Below are 21,067 nucleotides of genomic sequence, written 5' to 3'. Positions count from 1 at the left end.
GGAAAAGGTATAAAATAGCATTCAAACAACCCAGTTTACTTAAACAGTTACTGATTACACTATTAAGTTATTTAACAGTCTGGGTCATTAGTCATACTGTTCCACACAGGGAACCTCACATTTTCACCTTCTGTCCATGCAGTCCTACTACATTCCTTAGTGCTGCCTTTTTTTCTTTTTTTTTTTTTTTTTTTTTTTTTGTGGAAGCTTCCATGATCTAAGTTTTCCAGCTGTGTGCAAGGGATAAAGTTTGGTCACACATGGAAAACCCCAGTTCATTCAACTTTTAATGTTTCTCATGCCTACTTTCCCCTGATTTTTAAAGACTTCTTTTTTTTTAAAGAATTTAAAGAGTTTTAAAGATTTTAAAGGGTTTAAAAGAGTTTAATATGAGAGAATTGAGATTTTTTTCACAGTAAAAAAATGCAGAAAACTAAGATATACTATGAAGAGAAAGATAATTACACTATCCCTATTTTGCAGCTAGCTCTGTAGAGTTTGTAATCTTCTATCTGCCTATTGATTTGTGTTAATAATACGGCAGTTGTTACAGTCTGGTACAGAGGGGAGAAGTGCCACAGTATTAAAAACACTGTCATCTGAGCTAAAATCTCTGTCTACAAAGTGACCTTTCTGGACTGAGATGGATTATGAAGTAAACACACTTGAACGTCTTGTGTTGAAAGACAATTTTTATCTCCATTTCCATATCAAAAGTTTCTATGGTTCCAGAGAGAAGTGGGAGAGGAAGAGGAGAGAAAGAAGGCACATGTAGGGAGTGTCTTCCAGCCATATGGCCAGGAACACCTGCAGGCTGAAGTCATGGTATAGTTTCAGCTCTTCCTCAGTCCTATTTTACTTAATTTTTGTGAACTTTTCTTGGAAAAAAATCAACTGCAAAGCAGGCTTTACTTCCAGTCAGGACATTGTTATGTCATTTTCTTATGCAGAGTACTGCTGGATGATGTCTGTCTTACTGCTCGCTGTCTGCCTCACCACTGAATTGGCAGAGAGAGGGGAGAGCAGCGAGGAAGGCCAGAATCTTAAAGTCTGTGTAAAGAGCCAGAAATGAAGATCTTTAATACTATTTGTAACGATGATTTCTAATGCCAATTTTATCTTGCTGCCAGTTACATTGTGGCCATTTTTTACGTACCAATATACTTGCTGTGTTTTGTTATTTAGATGAATTATCTCAAATTTTGATTGGCAATCACGCAGTTTACAGAATGTGGCTTTACAGGATTAAAGCCAAATGTTGGCACCCTCTCATACAATGTATCCCCAGAGCAGCTAAGAAACAATCATCCAGAAATGTTCTGCTGCACGTATCTGATTACTTAAATTAATTCTATAACATGAAATTATTAACAAAAAATGGCATCTAATTCATCTCACTGTGTTACAGAGGGAATCACACAATTTACACATTCATAAAACACCAGAAACATGAAAATTTTTCATTTTTTCCCACCATTTTTGTCACACCTGTTATGGCACATAGAAATTTTCATTAAAATTGGCTTATATGCTGCAAAGTCTTCAATGACAGATTTGACACTATATTTTGAAATTTTTTGAGTAACTCCTAATTATGATTCAGTGATTAAATTCCATAATTTTAGCTGCAACAAAGTAAGGCAAGATTTAGAAGTCTCAAAGACTGTTGGGATAAATTAGTTGTGAGTAATAATTCCTATTCAATGTCCTGTACTAAAATCCTAAAGAACAACAGTACCATGTGGACTGTAATAACAGGTTAGATTGTTAATGTTAAGTAAAGAGGTGTATAGGGACATGTGCTGTCAAAAGCAGCACAGGTTGATCACCATGACAGGTTGATCAAGCATGTTGATCACCGTGACAACAATGCAACTTCCATTGCTAATACTTAGAGGTAATTAAGAGACAGAAACAGGGCTGATTATTTTTTTCTCAGTAGCATTTTTACTGCCTGTAGTTACTATATACATACCTGCATGAAATGATATGTATATATATTATTTGGCCACTGGTAAAAAGAGAATGTCCCTTCGCCTTGGTGTTCCCCGGTAATAAGATGTCAGCTTGTAGTCTTTGCAATAGCAAAATGTTCATGTGAGGAGGGGAAAACTGAAAATGAAAAATCATTGTTTGTGGCAGGAGGGCCTACCCTTGGATAAGAAAATCCAATCAGAGAATGCAAACAGTGAAGGACACCAAGCAAGCTATCTGTGAAGTTACCAGCGTGCAAGGGTGCTGTTTTGGGTGTTGAATTATGCTAAAACCGTCCTTGTTCACCAAACTGCAGGCACACATTCTGCTTCTTGAAGTTGGATGTGACAGATAAGCTAGTGGCTGGTCTGTAAATTTGTGACTAGCAGCAAATAATTTTATACTATAAAAGCCCAGTCTGCTTTCAATGAAGTCAGGTTCTTCTAACATAACCCTTCTTGGGGTGCATGTGTGGAGATTCCTCCCTTGGCTGGGGACGCACTCCAAGGATACTCCTGGAGGTTGAGCAAAAGAGATCTCCCCAAGAGCACTGGTATGGGTGAGTAACATCAAATCTCTACTTAATAACTATTTCTTTTTCTAGCTTTAATATAATTGTGTCAATATAGTGCACTATCCTATCTTATACTATACTACTAGTATTTTTAGCTTTTATATTGTGTAGTAAATAATTCTAAGATCTTTTATCTGATCGTTTGTAATAATAAATGATTCATTTTATATAAATATTCTCATTTTTCCAAGCATTAAAACCTGCAGGACAAAAGGGGTTCAATCACATCTCTGTAATTCCTTAAATTTAAACCGTTGACATAATCTGAGGCTAAGATTGGATCCAGCCACTCAGTCTCCTCTCTGAGAAGGAGTTTAGTAAGCAAAGGAGTCCTTTCCGCACCTCATGACTCAACAGAAGGGCTTCTTTAATAAATTTTGTCTAAGCCTTCCATCCTGAACATGGGTTCAGAACTTTTATCTCCCAAGTACAAGTGTAATACACTAACATGACTATTCTTCAAACACCTTAAAAAGCTACTGGAAATAAAATGCAGAAACCTTTTCCATACAGGGGCCAGTGTTTAGCTTGGCAGAACCTGGGACTTTGGATACAGTTACCTCCATGCAGGTACAACATGAGAACTCAACCAACCTTCAGCACCTTTTGTTACACTCCTATAGAAAAAACTGTCCCCTCCTTACTAACCACTCTGGTTAATGATGAAAAATGCCATCATTTACAACTTCACCTTATGTCCCCCGAATCAAATGGTGGAAGTCTGCAATAGGAATAATTCAATGTGACAGCTTATCTTTTTGCCCAGTGTGGGTCTTCATTGAAGTGTGGCTATGAAAGCGATTTCCATGCTGATGATGACTGAAGCCTTTATGATTCAGATCCAAACTTATTTAAAAAAAGCAGGAGGATCCCATTATAACACGCCATGAGTATCTTCCCATTTCAAAGGAAGTGAGATTGAGATGGTGTATAGCACACATGGTACTCAGATTCTTGAAAAGAAAGCCACATAAAAAATGTTATATATAGTGGCATATTGTAATAAAAGTGCTCGTAAACTCTTATTTGCACATGTTAATAAGACAGCAATGAAAATCCAATCAGATCTAAAGCTTGGCATTGTTATTTCTCAGCCAAAGGCTTTGTTTTGAAGTGCAAACTACAGAGAAATAAACTTGATTGTGGGAAAACAACAAACTTGATTACATCTCAATCACTGCAAAAAACAAAGCCAACCCTAAGAAAATTCTTTGAATACTATTCTAATTTCCTATGATTACACAATTATTACTCTGCTTGCAACACAATCTTCCTGTGATTAAAAAGCATAAATGTAAGACATACAATTTTAATTTATATGAGGATGATACCAGCGTCCAAGGTAGCAGAAGAGAGAAACAGAGTGAGAATACATCTCTTATATAAAGAAAACATACATACATAACCATATCTAAAACACTGTTATGACAAAATATATTATGAATACAGATTTTATATATATAATAAATGTAATATATAATACACTATATATATATATAAAGCATAACAATATTGTCACATAATGGAAGGTCACTATATATAATATTTTTATGTGGCATATAGCATATATATATAGCATATTTAAATGTATATGATGCGTTATAGAAAGAAATAGCTTCTAAATAGTAACTTTTATATGAAGTTATCTTCCAAAGTAAGCTGCTTGACATACAGGAAGTCTTATTTTTCATAAATGCATTGTAAAGCTTTGATTCTAATTAACTTACTCTGTAAGTTACTTGTAATTACATTGTAAAAGCTTAACTTCCCTATAATAACTGAATTATTTCTAATAGAAACTCACGTAAGTGGGTTCAATCATTGGGATCAATACAAACTGCCACATAAGCTTAGATTTATCCACTGGGGATAAAAGCAAAGACTTAATTAGCTGTATCTTCACATTCTTTCTTCCAAGTTAGTTTACATTTCCAAAAAAACAAATATTCAAAATAAAACCAAGCAATTCAAGCTGCCAAATACTAACCACAGAAGTTCGTTTTAATTTCAGATATGCGTGAAGAGACAGAACAAACTCCATGGCTATGACAGCAGCTTGTCACTTCCTCTCTTCACTGTGACTTCAATCTTCAATAGGGCCATGAGGAGCAGCAATATAAGGTAGCCTGACATGCCAGAACAACTCAGTGGTACACCACAAAGCATGCTCCTTAACACTGACATTACTCTAGTGGTATACTGGGTCTGTCTGGGATGAAGTTACTAAATTAATCTTCACAGCAGTTTTGGCTGCTGCTGGGCAGGGCTTACACAGCATCAAGGCTTTCTCTTCACACTCTTCCCCATAAAGGCCAGGAGGATGAGGGTGGGTAAGAATTTAGATGGCAACGTAGCTGGGGTAGCTGACCCAAACTGATCATAGGAAATCCCATACCGTACAACATCATGCCCAGCAATAAAAACTCAAGAGAATGGAAGAGGAAGTTTCTCTTCCCAAACAACCATTACACATGCTGAGGGCCTGCTTCCCAGGGAGCAACTGGACATTTGCCTGCTGATGCAAAGTAGTGAATGAATTCCTCTGTCTTTTTTTTTTTTTGTTTGTTTACATGTGCAGCTTTTGCTTTTCTTATTAAACTGTCATCTTAATCCACAAGTCTTTTCACCTTCCTTCTGGTTTTCTGCCCATCGCCCAGGAAAGGGAAGAGAGCAAAAGTTAGGGTAGGTGTTTGGCTGCTGGCCATGGTCAACTCACCACAACTTGTTTAGTGCAAATGGATGTTTACATTTCAGGAAGAGAAGGCATTTTGCAAGACCAAAGCAGCACGTCATACTTCATTTTTTACAATAGCATCTATCTCTTTGAGAGTCTCCTAACGTACAGTAGGAAATGAAAAGCACATGCATTTCTTTACCAAGCAGATATTTGCTGATGATATCCAGTTACTCAGCTTGTGGAATCTTCATCCTTGGAGATATTCAGAAGTCAATTCAGGGCATGGCCCTGAGTAACCTGATTTAGCTTTGAAGTTGGCCCTGCATTGAATGGGGCTTGGACCACATGAACTCCAGTAGGTGCCTTTTACCTGAATTATTCTAGGGTTCTATGATCTTGTACTCTTTGCTTCTTTCATAGCTGTATTTAAAAAAGCTATTTTCAGATTTTCAGCTGAATGGGTTTAATATACAAGTAGTTTTCATGATAAGCCATGTTGCTTGCATTCAGGAGTTGGGCTACTTGTTCTTTTCCTGTCATTCCTAGTATTTTCTTTTTTTGCCAACAAAAAAACTATTAATCAGAAGCAACATAAATAAAAACACATAAGTGGATGAAAAGGTAGGGCTCAGAGGAAAAGGCTGCCCTAATTCTGAATTACTCTTCTCAGTTTGGAAAAAAACCAACAAACAAGCAAACCCAGTAGGCAATATTTTAATAGGGTTTGAGCATTTATTACATGCACAGATATGCAAACATGTGGGCCTGCTTTAGTTCTCTGAGGAATTCAGTGAATCCAGAAGGCACTGAAGCCAGGAAGCACAACTTCTAGTTGCAAAAAGATCTCCATAACACTCTAAGAAACAGACAAAATGTGTGAAGAGTTTCCTCTATTCAAGGCAGCCCTATTATTGATCTGCAGGATGAATCTGACTTACAAGAACTTTTCACCTCCTCCTCTGCCTGTGAGTGGGGAGATTTGAGACATGCCTTCCACTGCACCCTACACAGTCTACAATTTAAAGCCATTCTCTCCATCACCTAAGCCTGGTTCCCACTGCTAAAAAGGTAGGACCACCTTGACATGATCACTGACAGTGTCAGGACCATCTTTTCTGTATCACTGTAAATTTTCAGAATATGCAGGACATATCAGTGTACCATACTATGGGTGATCTCTCTGCAACTTACCTGTCAATAATGGCACACATGTCAATGGTGACATTAGCAAAGCTTCCCAGTTGGCCTTGCTCCACTGCATGCAAATCCACCAGCTGATCATCCACATGAATAAACTGCATGCATCCTTGAAAAGAATGCTGAAGTAGCGAGTGATCTGAGTCATTCATCTGTACAGGAAACCCTGTAGAGCACCAAAATAAAGAGCATTATAAACTGCATATACTATTACTTAAGCCAGGTTTTTTTCATAGGAAAAGAGAGATGTTTTCTAGATGAGGGAAAAAAAAAAGACAATGTGGCAATGATTTATTACAGTTATTCATTAACATGGAAATATTGTTAAGTAATTGGCAACTACCTGAAAGAATATATATAGTACAGCTGACGATCAACTAATTTTTGTCTAAAAGGTGGAAGTCTTCTCTTACCCTTCTCCTCCTCCAGTTCTCTACTGCTGTTTCTCATTCTTTCTCTCTCATACAAATAGTAAGGGAATAGGAAAAGGATTTATCTCCTTGCTATATTTTAGGAATCACATTCCAATTTCTCTGATTTTTCTGAATAAAAATATATTCCATGTATACCATGAAGTGAATTTCCAGTTCAGCTTTCTCTAGAACTAGGCTTCCTCTTTTTGTCACTTTGTCTTTTTGTTCATGGGCAATGAACATTTATATTGGAAACTTTCTGTAAACTTGAAAATAGCCCTAAAATCTAATATCCTGGACCACTTCTGAGGAATCTGAGGACATTCTGTAGTATTTTCAGTTTTGCTCTGAATACATTTATTTTCTTGTCTGTTTGAAGGTGGTTTATAAGAGATGATAATGAATTAGTGTCTTGCTCAGGCTAAAAGGCAAGGAGACAGAGGATGTTTGTATGCAATTGTCTAACTGAATGCCCTTCGGAAGTGAATGTGTCAATTTACTTGAGAAAAATGTCCTCGATAAGACAGTGGAGAGCCTCATTCTCTACTTATAAATCTTTAACAATGACCTCCCTGGAAAACCTTCAAGAAAATAATTTAGACAGAATCTGTTCGAGAGGTCCATGAGATCAGGAAGGAAGAGAGAGGGGCTAACAACAATTTATTGGTAAAAAAAGGTAAAAAGTTTGAAAATGCATGATGGTGTAGCAGAGTTCAGCTAGGTAGATGACCAGCCACTCAGTACTTGTCTGTCAAGAGGAAAAAAATCACACACATTTGTTTTGGTAGCTAAGACAGATTATGCAGCTCCCATTCCTTCTCCCACTTTCCCAGCCAACTTGTCTATCTGCAATGCCTTACTGCCTTTTCAATACCATTTGTGGAGACAGGAGAATTACAGATTATCAAACCAATACTTTGAACAGCAGCAGGAAAAAAAGGGAATGAACATAATTTTAACTTCCATTCTTGAACACAGTTTATCACATGTCACACAAGCAGTTGAATTGGCTGAAAGGGAGGGCAATGAATAGAGGACAGAAGCAAGCAACTGTGGCTTGAGGACAGATGATGTCTACTTTGGCACTAAAAAAACCCCAAGTTAAACGTAAGTCTTTCCCAAAATATAATCAAGTCACATTTTAACTGAAAGGTTTTGCCAGAGCATTCATATAATCAGTAATGCTTTTTAAGGTTTTCTGAAACAACCTTGCCCATCATCTAAATTTACTGTTGGTAGCTCCTAAATTTCCCCTACTCACTTCAGTAAACATTTACTTCAGAGTTCACTGATGGTGGTACAGAATTAATCAGAGATGCTATAGTAATTAAGCAGTGACAAAGGTAAAAGTTTGCTCTGACAGGTACTTTAAGGAGTTAGGCAAAGGCTTGCCTTGGGGTCATATCACATCTGGAGTAAAATTGCAAGGAGTCATAAACTTCTATGAGGAAGGCAAATATACCCCTCACACTAATACACATCCACTGGAGAAGGAAAGCTCCTAGGAATCCCCCAAATGCCTAACTAGTGCATAATAACCTCATTTTTATTTTGGACTGGCAGAAAAATCAAGTTGTAGGGACATCATTTATCTTGTCTTCCCATCATGTGCACTGACTAGTGACCTATCTGATGAAAAGGGGACAGGGCTTTCAGAAATCTGCCTCCAACTTTTTTCAAGTGTTTTTTTTCCAGTGACTGATTAAACTGTTAAAGACTTTACAGACAACAGTACAGAGAGACAAAAGTGCAAGTTAATTCTCTGTTGTTTGGAGGATGCAAGCACAATATTTGCATGTTCCTAATAGATGCTTTCTCCAATTATATTTAAGCAGGTCACTCTTGCAGTATAACTGTCTGTTTTTTAAACTGCCACTGAACGTTCCCCATAACTGCTTCCAAACAAGAATCCCCAAACTAACACCAAGCACATGGCCATTTAGATCTTCAGTGCATCAGCAGAGCTGTGCAGGAAACCTACATATCATCTTCCAGTTCAGAGCACTTCCACAATTCCTTCGTTTTTAATATTAAATTCAAAGTTACCAACACTGGGATAAATTCTTAGCAATGTTCATGTAAACCTAGCAAAGCCAGAGAAATTATACAGATATATCTGAATACAATGAAAGATTATCCACCATCCTTCAAACACTAACTGAAAAGTAGATCAAAACCAAGAGCCACAATTCACTCTTCACATCATAAAGAGCATGAACTAGATATCTAAGTTACAAATGTACTGTCAGCTTTAACAATATATTTAAGCAAATTGTTACTAGTACTTGATACCATTCAAGAACAAACCACAGAGGTATTCCAATATGTGATTCTCAGCTTCACTGCATCTAAGTATGGGCTCTTGGCATACACAATATTGGTGCACAGTTATTACTGCTCTCTAGGGCACTCTCTGTGCTTTGCTACTGGTTGAACCTGCAAACAGGAAGGTGGCAGCTGGGTCCCGCAGCCGTGGTGGAGACCCCAGGTCCCTGCACTCACTGACTGGAGAAGGAGAGAGTCGTGGGATGGAGTAGCTGGAGATGGCAGCTGCTCCATACTAACTACATAAATCAAGCTTTCCTCTATTACTCAAGAGAGTAGGGTACACTAAGCATTAGTCATCTTGAGATTCTGATTTTCTCATTCGTATGTCTTTTTTTTCTTGTCTTGCTGCTACTCCATTTGCTGTTTTTAGTCATGTAAGAAAACTGGATGGGGGTGGGAGGGTTTATGCATTCTTACAGCACATTGCATAAATTGTCTGTGAGGCTGACTGGGTGTCAGGGCATTTCAGTCATGCTATACTATAACAGATAATTATGCAGAGATAATTTCAAAAGCAACCAGATAAGCCTTGTATATAAAAACTACACAGGTTTTGAACTACTAGTCTAAAGCCCATTAATTTTGGTGGGACCTGAACACTTAAGATAATTCCAGTGATAATCATTTGAGCAACACTTCTGCCTGAAATATAAACCTCAAAATGACCTAGTACCTTGTGGCTGTTAATTCAATACACACGACAACACCTTCTCCTTCCAGATTTCCATTATTGAGACATGATTCACTTCCTCATCCTTCCCACAGTGAATGAAATTTTAAATAAATGAAGTTCTATAACCAAAGCTGACAGTAATGGTGTCACTAGAAAGGCTATATAATGAATGAACAATTTGGACAGTACTGTATTGATCTTCTTGTTGACAACAAACTATGTACATTTACAAAATGCACATAAAATGCAGTTTAGACATTTAAAACAATGCTCATGCTTATGATTACAAATGCATTTTAAAGTCAGGTAAACTCTGTTATCCTGTAATTTCTACATCTTTCTGACTTTTTCCATACAGAATCTGTATCTTACAATTTTATTTTTCACATTTTAAGACCACAAAGAGATGGATTATCCTGCAAAGGTCAGACATGGATTAAATCTGAATTTTCTTGCATTCGATAAAATTTGTATCCAGGACTTCATTCTGACTTACCAAATACAGAACAGTCAAAACTCTTGATCCAGCTCCTGATCCTATTTCAAACTTGCAAGAAAAATCAGAAAATCTATGGTTTTAATTCATGCTCTTTTCTATGTTAGAAGTCTCTTTAATATATTAAAATTAAAAAAAATCAAACAAATACAGTATAATAAAACACTTCTGAAATTAAAAAAATATTCCTTTTCCAGTGTCAAGGTCTATTATGTCTCTCTTCCAATCAGCTGAATAATGTTCTATGAAAGGCACTATAAGAAAGGAAGTTGAAGGAAGAATACGTTCAGGTCCATGGTATAATAATGGAAGAACATACAGTCAGAATATGTCTTTAAACATCTGATTTAAACTACTTGTTTCTGAGATCTGGCCTGAAATGAAAGAATGAAATACCATACCAGGGTCTGAATGTACATTTTGATATTATTTAGTATCCCTATATTAAACACTCAGATTTTCCTTGAAATGTAATGCAAATTTTATTGTGACAAGAAAACAGTTTTTCTTCTGTGGCATTACAAATTTTTTTCTTTTGTTTCATTTGTAAGTTAATGATGGGCCAATGCTTGTATAGACATGGTACTTGATATTTTACTTCTTTAAAAGAAAAAATATTCCTCAATAAAAAAAAAAAGTAACTGTTATCTTAGATATCTAACTGGTAGACTATATTGTATTCAGGTAGTTGCATGGGTAGATGCAGGATCTAGTAATCAATAGAAAAAGTGACTGATCTTAAGTCTGATAGTGATTTATATTGGTAGGGTATTTCAAGTATATACCCAGGATCCCTGCTGTGCAGAGTGAGAGAAAGGAAAAAAAATTCTTTATTGGTCAGGACAAAAATTCTGTGTTGGTCAGGATAAATAGCAGTGCAGCCTCATTCAAGTAACAAGTAATTGAAATTTTCTATACACATCAAACAGAATTGAAAGATGTTATTCTGAACCCATGGAACAAAACTCAAATTCAGTGCCTAACAATATACTTAGATTGAAGATCAGCTGATTTTTCACATGATAATAAGCAGGAATAAACACTGAAAAGAAAGCTCAATCCACCTACTGACCCAAATTCACTGTAGTATTTTATCCTTGTTTCAGTCAAACCAGAATGGGGCCCTTAATGTGAAGTGGAAGACAGGCAATAACCTTGGAAAAGTAGAAAGTTCCTGCTTCAAAATCATGAAATAAACCAAAAAAATTGCAGAAGAGATGAATAGAATTTTTTTTTTTATTTCATTGCATCTCTGTAAAACTACAGAAATGCTTAAAAACACACACATATAGTTTCTAAGTATTTGAAGAAATACCAAACCATTAAAGGAGGTTTCAACAGAGTAATGCCTCTTGCTTTAACTCCAGTCATCCTTCTGTATTAGGGAATATGAGGACTAAGGATAGGGTTTGCCAAGACCTTTGAATCTCATTTCTAGCAACTGTAAGAACTGTTCTGAAAATCATAGAAACATATACTGATGAAAACAAAGATGAAAATAAACACAACTTCAGAGTTTCAGCTTGGTGGATCACAGTAAGGCAAACCAGAATGTGGACTACAATTTTTCTGTTTGTGTTTGAAAGTTACCAACTTCTTGAATAAGTAATTTTCTAATAAATTCTAATAAATTAATCTTTATTTTGCCTTCATTGTGTTGCATATACAGAAATACAGAGGTTGAATGCAAGGCAGTGCATTCTATCCCAACAAATGCAAACCTTACTAACCTTAAAAACCCAAATATGTCTCTATACACAGAGAAAAATGGAGTTTACTAATGCTAGAGCTTAGAATAAGATGATGATGTACTACTAGCACTCCTGAGACACACATGACCCCCTAGGTAAAACATGCTAGTATTAATGAAGTCTCCAGTGGACTTCCCAGAATCTTCTCTGTACATGTAAATTGTAGTATGATGAAAAAGTTTAACAAAAGTTTAACCCTTGGATCAAGGGTTGGTTTTGATGGTCTCTTTCCAACCCCGTTGATTCTATGGTTGTATGATTCTAGGAACATAATCTCACACGACTTGGCAGCACTTTCTACCAGTGGTGTGGTTTCTGATTTTTTTTGTCTCTTCTAGAAATCTGGTCTTCAGCCATACCCTTTTCTCTAAGAATGTTTTATCACCAGCTGTCTGCTTATGAATTGGAGCCAGTTCTGGAAAAGTACTGAGATTTTTTAGTCTCTCTGTATGCTGTCATTCCTTAACCCTCAGTTAGATTTTACTTTGGTGTATTGACACTGATTCAGTACTTAACAGTTCTTGATGAGACTGAATTTTTAAAAAAATATCTCTAGCTGAGATATAGCACTACCAATTTCCTTTGCCATGTGCCAGAGAAATTCTAGGGTTAGGTGACCAAACCATAGAAAGAGGTTATAACATGACCATAGAAAGAGGTCATGTCATAACAGGTTATCTGAACATATAATTATACTGGTATTATTTATAAGTAGTTCACTGAGGAAAGAAACAGGCAGATAAGAAAAAGCCCAAAAGATACTCAGATAAAATTTGAGCAACTATCTGTGAACAGACTATCTTCAAGCCACAAAACAAGTTTCAAGAATACTCTTTTACAAGATACTAAATGTCTAGGATTACAGCCTAGAAAAAAAAAATAGAGGAATACAGTTCTGAAGGCCCCCTGACAAAAGCAAAACCAAAAACCAGGCAGGCTAACTTTAACAGTACACAGGAAAACTACCGACAGCAAAAAAGGAAGGATAAGATGAGACTGGATGTGGCACTTAGTGCCATGGTCTAGTAACCATGGTGGTAGTGGATCAAGGGTTGGACTTGATGATCTCAGACGTCCCTTCAAACCCAGCTGATTCTATGATTCTATGACTACATTATAATTGTCTCTTTTCAACAACTTTGTTGAGTGCTTTTTTGAGACTGCCGGGGAACTTAGTGTGAACAGTCGTGCACTTAAGAACTGTTTTGAGGCACTTTTCCAAATGTGCGGTCGTAGAATTTGAAGTATTCAAATATATATGGGCCTTCCTGTTACAGTTGGAAAATAACAGGTTTGTAACTCAGGCTTTCAGGTTGCAAAGTAATAGTACCAGTTCAGGCGTTTGAAATGAATTGCAATGGGCACTGAGGTATTTCTCACCTTTAACTATGACATCTTTTTCCTTTCCCTTTATTTTTCCATGCCAAAGGTACTCTTTCACCATTTTGTTTTGGTTGTTTTTTTTTTTTTTACCCTGATGTAATTACAAATACGATACCTCTCCTACTTTCAAAGTCCTATCCTGCAAAACATGCAGACCATGTCATTCCCAAATAGAGATATTGTCTGGCAGATTGTACCCAACCTCATCTAGGAGGAAAGATGCTCATAGAACCTCTGTTCTCAGATCACATAACACTGTAACTTTTTAAAAAAATGCATGTACTATATTGCCAAAGGGAGCAAATTTAACTAATTTAGCAGAACACAAGCATGATTTTCATTCACAAGAAATTATTTCAGTCTTAATAAATACCATAAGACGTCCTAAATACCTATTGTTTAAATAACTAAACTTCACACGCTAGTTCAAATAATACTAAAATAGAAAAGAAATATTATCTGATAATCTAAAAAGACTTTTATATTTAGAAAAGAGACTACCTGTTAGTATTCTTAGTTAAAAATATTTAACGGAAAAAGACTTGTTGCAAACCAAGTATGATAATAGTGTCTTTGAAAATTGCTCCTGCAGACTTAGTTTCCCTAAGAGCCATACTAGATATTACAAACACAGGCATACATCAACAGTTACTAAATTGTCATAAGATGACCAAATTTTTTTGGTGATGGATGAGAACAAATATAATCATTGCATAAGACTGGTTTAACTGATTTTGTCTTTAGATACGTGGCAGGTGAGACTGATGTCTCTTCCAGCTACATGACTGTGAAACATAATGACTTCTACTCCTTTATGGTTATCTCTGAAGTTCTTCTGTAGATTGGACAAAACTATGCCCAGATATTTGAGAGGCTGAAACATAATTCTTGTCTGCTCAGAAAAAAAGATTAAATATCACTAACAGTTTATGGTAGCATCTAAAAATGAGAAGCATAAGTGGAAAAAAATTAGTAAAATAGTGTCAAAAATACACTTAGATACTAAAAGTGATACTTGTTCAAATCACAAAAGAAATAAGTCAGGTATTATCTACTCAATGCACAGATAATTTTCGATCTTTAATTTGACTTGCTGTTCTGCTTCCCTTGCATTGTCTTTTTTTACTTTTTCTCCAGAAATGACTTGATTTTGTCATCGTTAAACCCTTCAAATTCCTGCCTACTTCAATGGAGTTTGTTGTTGTTTGTTTCTTGTTTTTTTCCAGGTGGTCCTGATTAAAACTATATTTAACTTTCTCATTCCTATTTAGAAATAGATATATAGAAATAGATTGTCTTTCCAAATCTGAAAAGAAATATCAAAGAATCCCTACAGCGTAAATGCACACATTGTTGCCTTTTTGAATCTGAGCTAATTTATCTATAGCACATAATTTGTAGCTGTATTTCAAGTGAAAAGTAGCAACCCTTAACATTGTTATAAGTGGAAACCACTCACATAGTAGTGCATATTCAAACCATATTAATATTAGAAAGAAATCCATAAAATAAATGAGAATGAACTCCAGACAACAATAATAACAACAAAATCCATTTTCTGTTATCTCCATAATTACGTAAAGCTATTAGGAGTGGAAACATTTCACTAAGCAGAAAGAAGAAAAAGTCTATTATCCTAAGACTTCAATGTTAGAAAGGACCACCATTTTGTTGGAGTTTTTTTCAGCTTATGGGTTTTTTTTAACTTGATATTCTTTCTCTCAAAAAAAAAAAAAGAGAAAATATTGACATTTTAGAAATGGATCTTTCATTGTGTACAATTAAAAAATTATTGAAAAGAGTTCCAGCTGTTGGATTATGGTGCATTTCTACTTTCTCAGTTCACCCAATCTTTAATCTGTTACAAGTCTGCTCACTCAAAACAAGGAATATGTACAAAAGAAAAAGTGTAGAAAGTACCTACAGAAATTACTTTAAGTTCAACATCCTGTCTTTTTAAATAATGATAGAAAAATCCAATCAGGCAATTTATTTTCAAAAGAACTGAATGAAACTTTAAATTTAAACCACAAAATAATCCTTCTTTCTTCCTACAAGTATAAAAATCAAGTTTAATGACATGAAGGAGATTTCTTAAACATCTTGCCTGTCTGTTCAAAAGCACAGCAGGCATAGCAACAGTGATCCAACATAGTAGTGACTCAACAGTGACCCAACATAAAGTCAATGAGAGTTTTTTTTAATAAAAAGTTACAGGGCTTAACTGTGATAAAGTGTCTTAACCTTATTAAGTCATATTTTGAAAGTGCTTTAAGATGAGTGATATTGATTGACTGATATCCAAAAAAATAGGTTATTTTCTTGAAAGAAAATGTATTCTTTGTTTTCTTGGAAATATACACTGTAAAGTATACAGGGAAAATAATGTTATTGATATGCAACATCCAAGATGGATGGATTTCCTCTTACTGTAATGCTGAACGATTCCTATCAAAATGAGTGGAGGAATTCAGTGTGTTGAGGAAAGCTACACAAAGAATATTAAAGCTACCCAAATCTAAAAGAAATCTTAACTTTTGAAATTTGGGGTTCTTTTTTAATGTTATATTCATACTCTTAAATTTTCTAAATAACCAGAGAAATTATGGTGGATGAATTTGAAAATATTTACTTTCAATGGAAGCTCAACTAAAATCTTTAACAGGTATCAGGCAGTTACCTTTCATTGGTATTGACACTGGTTTCTTCAGTGATGCCTCAGAGAGTGTGAAAATAAAGACCAAAATTTCAGTCATTTATGAAAAATAAAATTATTATAAAATCACAAAATAATTTCATTTAGAGGTGACCTCTGAGGTGATTTGATCCAAATTGCTCTTCAGAGGCAATCAAATTAGGGCAGGTTACTTAGGGATGTGTCCAGTCCAGTTTACTTTCTCTGAGACTGGGGATTTGAGAACCAATCTGGATAAACTCTTCCTGTGTTTGATCACTCACATGGCTGTGAAATATGTTCACATATCTAATCAGAATTTCTTGTGTTGTAACTTGTGTCTGTTGCCTTTTATTTTCTTGTCATATTCCCTCAAGAAATAACTGGATCTATCTTCTCTAAACCCTTGGAACTTCAACCTCGGCTGAGCTTTGGTCTTCCCAGCTTTAACTCTGAGCAATGGGAAATTTCTCTTGAGTAACCCATTCCTGCTTCTGCCTGGCGTGTTGTTTCCTTTTTGCATTTGAACTCATTGAGGTGTTCTCTTTTTCCTATAGTTATTGATAGCTTCTTTTAAACAATATAAAGTATTTAAATAGATCTGTTAAACTATGCGAAAAGCCCAGAGCTGTATGAATGGCATTAATTTCCAGACATTTATATACATACACTCTTTATTGTCTACTGGGAAAGAACAAGAAAATCAATTATAATGTAAATTGCCCTATTGTCTGCTTCATCTGTACAATGTTCTTTGCTGGCTGTTAGATTGGTACTTCACAGTATTTTTAATAGTGCCTAACATTAAAAACATTTTTCTATTTAGGGGTCTTTGCTACAAACATGAAATTTTAAGCAGCATAATGCATTGGTAGTTAAAAGGAGTATGGAGTGCATCTGAGGGAAGGTGCTGGGAGAGAAAGTGATAAAAGAAGACGGGGAAATTACATCTAACCTCAGTGTCTCCTACTCTTTCTGTTGCTCTTAGACTCTCAGTCACTAAACCAAAGTAATATTGATTTTGAGCCAATGAGGAAAAGAGGCAACAACTTAGCAGTCACTGTTATTCAGCTGGCAAAACAGGGATGTCAGTCTCCAGTCCTTTTCATTTCCTGTCTTGTGTGGTGTTGTGGTTTCAGCTGAGCTGGAAATAAAATTTAAAGATTTGCTTGGTTTGGAAAAGAGACTAAGATTAAAAAGGATTTTCTCTGATTATGGCTTGGATTTTACGAATTTCTTAAAAACTAGGTTTCTGAATTTTGTATCTAAAGTGCCCAAAACAACATATATATGAATCAAATGAGCACAAAAGAAAAAAAAATCACTCAGCACCTCTTGGAAAACTAATAAAGATGTTTAGAGAATCTAAACTATTCCGCTGACTTCATATAGGGTTTTGTGTGGCTAAAATTACAGATGTCACTGCAAAAAAGAGGAATGTTTTTTCATTTGCAGTTTAATCCCACAAGTCCTTACTCAACAAATCATGTGAGTACACATGTAAGTCCACATATGCAGAGGTTTAATGTAAAAGCCTTATTATCTCAAATTATTTACCTTCCTATCTTGTAGGTAGCATTGTCTTGATAATATGGCTTCAAATAGCACGGGCAACAGAGCACAGGAGACCAGCTGCTACATCCTATCTAACTTTATTATCAGCAAAATTTGTCTGTGTTGAGAGGATGGTAAGTAGTGAAGTCCTCATCACACATGAAAGCTAGCCTTCAACATAATGACTCAAACAATACTTACACAAATTACCTGGACAGGTTGCAAATGACTAGGTATGTAATTTTTAGGCTTTTTCAGATCACATACCCTGAGTTCTTACTTTTCTTTTTGCCTTTTTAACTTAAATATTTTGTAAGGAGGATTTGAAATGCAAGTGAAAAACTGGAAAGGTACCATTTTGGGGATTCCTCTCAAATAGAGTCCTTCTTTTATTGCAGTCAGAGATCAGTGTGAAATGACAACAACCATTTAGCACTGCTTCATACAGAAATACATATTTGCATTTCACTCTTCATTTTCTCACCATCAGAAATCAATGTGCTTCTGCACAGTACCAGTCACAGTCAGGTCCTATTTCTATATGTCTACATATAGTAGATTTAGTTCCCATGTTGGCAATTTGCAGAAGTCAGCACTCACAAAGCTGTGTTTTTGGATTAGAAGGCATGGGGTACATTTTGTAAGCAGGAATATTTTTGTAAATTTTGATGTTCTTTGCAATATTCATTAGGGAAAAGAACTAATTTAAGACCAGTTCTAATCTGAAAGACATTCATGGGAATATATGTATTTAATTTGCCTCCACATCTATGCATGAAAGGAGTAAAAAGGAGAGAAAAAGTGAAGAGAGAAAGCAGAATATTGCCACCATCAAGCAACTGTATGTACAACAATTAGCAAGACTGTAATTCTCCAAGTTTGACCGGGCAGTACATTTGAGAGAAATGCATCTCGGTAAGAAACCTGATTTACTAATCATTAATGTTTAACCTTGAAATCCAAGGACACTTTAGCACAGTGAAGCAATGTTATCAGAGGGCTATTTTTAAGACAATAAGGTCAGAGAAAGGCAATAATTGATAGCACTTATAAGAACAGAAAGTCAGACATTTCTTAACCTGGACTCCAGTTCAGAATGATTAGATTATACTGTTTGAATGACTTTGTCTTCTGTTATCCAGAGAACCATTACAGACTGATTTCTTTTAGAAGAGTAAACTTATAATTAAAGAGCAGTTAATTTCTTTTTAAAAAGTTAGATTTACCTTAGAATTAAAGTACCTCCACTTAAACCATGAAAATAGTGAAGGCTTCTGTAATTCACAGGCATTCAGAGCTTCCTAAAAACTTGCAGATAAGACATACACACATACATATACACATATATATATATATAGAAGGGAAACTGCACTCAAAACGTTCAGTTATTGTCATGGATCTTTCACATATCCATTTTACAGTAATGTCAAGATGGTTGTTCATAATTGGAAAATACAGAAAACATTACAAAAATTATAGCAGTGCCAGCCTTCAGGAAAGAGGAGAGAGCTTTGGCAGGATGAATTTTTATGAGTCATGTCAACTAGATTGCACAAAATTGATCTGATTGGCAATGATAAAAAGCAGCTACTTATTTGGAAAGACATTGAAGCCTATCAAATGAGGCATTACAGGGAAAATACTGGATAGCAATGGTCCCAAGAAAAAACCCACAACAATAAATAATAAATACAATGATATAAATGGAGAGGTACAACCTGCTCATTTCAAAGCTTACCACAGCTATCAAAGTTAATACTGATGACTTATAAGCAGAAACTGTTATTTCATTATGTTACTACATTCTCAACTCACATTCTGAACTCACATTCTCACGAGTTAAGAAGACACATCATTCAGTTCTGTCAATTCACAAATGAAACATAAGAAAATGTTATGATACACACAAAACAAGGAACTAATGGCTGAAGAGTCAAAGGTCAATTTTCCAAAGACAGCAGAAAGTGCATTATAAGAATTGTATAGCAGCTGTCCAAGAGAAGAAAAACTTTGGAAAACAATATAATTATTTGAAAACTACAAACTTACCTAAATCAAGTACCCTAATTTATAAATGTGTTCTGAAAAACTTAGGTAACTATACCAAAACCTAAAAAACTTCAGCTATCAAATTTACTACAATATTGCCTTCTCATATTATAGTGAAATCTGAATTGTATTTATAGAATACAAGCATTATCTTTTAGAGGAAAATGATCAGAGATGTTCCCTATATATTCTTCTAACTCTACTGCCTTAAAAAATATTTGCAAGGCAGCAAAGACATAAGCAATGTTTATCCCCAAAATATTCAACCAAATTACTGAATATAGATTTCTATGCCAATACTGTCACCCAAAATATTATTCATATCCCTCTTTTTGACAAGGGCCACTTTTTGAAGTTCACTATAACAAATGTGCACCTAATACACATTTACACATATTTGTTTTGTCCCGTCTCCCTTACACCCTCTACTTTCAGTAACACAAGTAGATTAGAGAGAGAGAATATTTCCTAATCATCAAGGAGGGAAACTCTGGACTTAACAAGTCAGATAATGAGGTAAAGGGATTCACAGTGTTTTAAAATGGAGTTTGATATATTAATGGAAGAAATCATATGACAGCTTAGTGTGATTCTGGAGTTATAAATGAAGGTTGTGACGTGATTTTTGGTGTGTAAATTTTTGATATTGTTAAGAAGAACTGAAAAAAGTGGACTGCTGTTTATTCATCAGGGCTTCTGTTGGTAACCTGCAAGGGCATATATGGGCTTAGAGTCTTTTTTTTTTTTTTTTTTTAAATCATTGATATATCAGTAGACTTTGATGTATTTTCACCCTTTTGTGAAGCACTGAATTGCCACAGCAAGACTGAATCTAACACAAGGAAGGCCGGTGTTCCCAGAGGTTTTAAATTCTTGAGTGACTCCCCTTGACCTGCTCATTTAGCATGCTCAGCTAACTGGAATGGCAGATATCTCTGGAGTGGCTAAAGGCATTCCTCTGTGGATAAGATCCTTTTACCAGGATGCATAGGAAATTTCAAACCTAACTGTGGCTCCTGCAGGATTAGACGATGGGTGCTGCTTCGTGAACTCTCCAATTCTTTTCTATGGTTACTAACAATCAGAGGTGTGTGTGGGGTTGTTTGTTTGTTTGTTTGTTTGTTTTCCTTTTTTTTTTTTTTTAATTTTCCCTATGATTAAAAGTCAGGCTTAGGGTGCTGGGCATTTTTTGGTAATAGATATGTGTATGTAGAGAAAATGGTCCGAAATCTGTTGGCTTAAATATCTACCTCATGGATTGAGGCAAACAGAAGACAATAACCTTCAACCTTCTGTTTCTAAACTATGACTAAGATACCACATC

General features: G+C 35.4%; 1 protein-coding gene across 1 annotated transcript in view; it reads right to left on the bottom strand.

Moving 5' to 3' along the window:
- CNTNAP2 (contactin associated protein 2) overlaps positions 1-21,067 on the bottom strand; it is a 1,027,914-nt gene that overhangs the window by 405,296 nt on the left and 601,551 nt on the right. Inside the window, exon 10 of the mRNA XM_064668935.1 lies at positions 6,417-6,588. Within this exon, the coding sequence (XP_064525005.1) occupies positions 6,417-6,588 (172 nt within the window). The remainder of the gene's footprint in view (positions 1-6,416; positions 6,589-21,067) is intronic.

The sequence above is a fragment of the Pseudopipra pipra genome, chromosome 1, assembly GCF_036250125.1.
Source record: "Pseudopipra pipra isolate bDixPip1 chromosome 1, bDixPip1.hap1, whole genome shotgun sequence".
Taxonomy (NCBI): Eukaryota; Metazoa; Chordata; class Aves; order Passeriformes; family Pipridae; genus Pseudopipra; species Pseudopipra pipra.
Note: the sequence above shows the minus strand (reverse complement) of the source record. Positions and strands in the feature narration are given on the sequence as shown.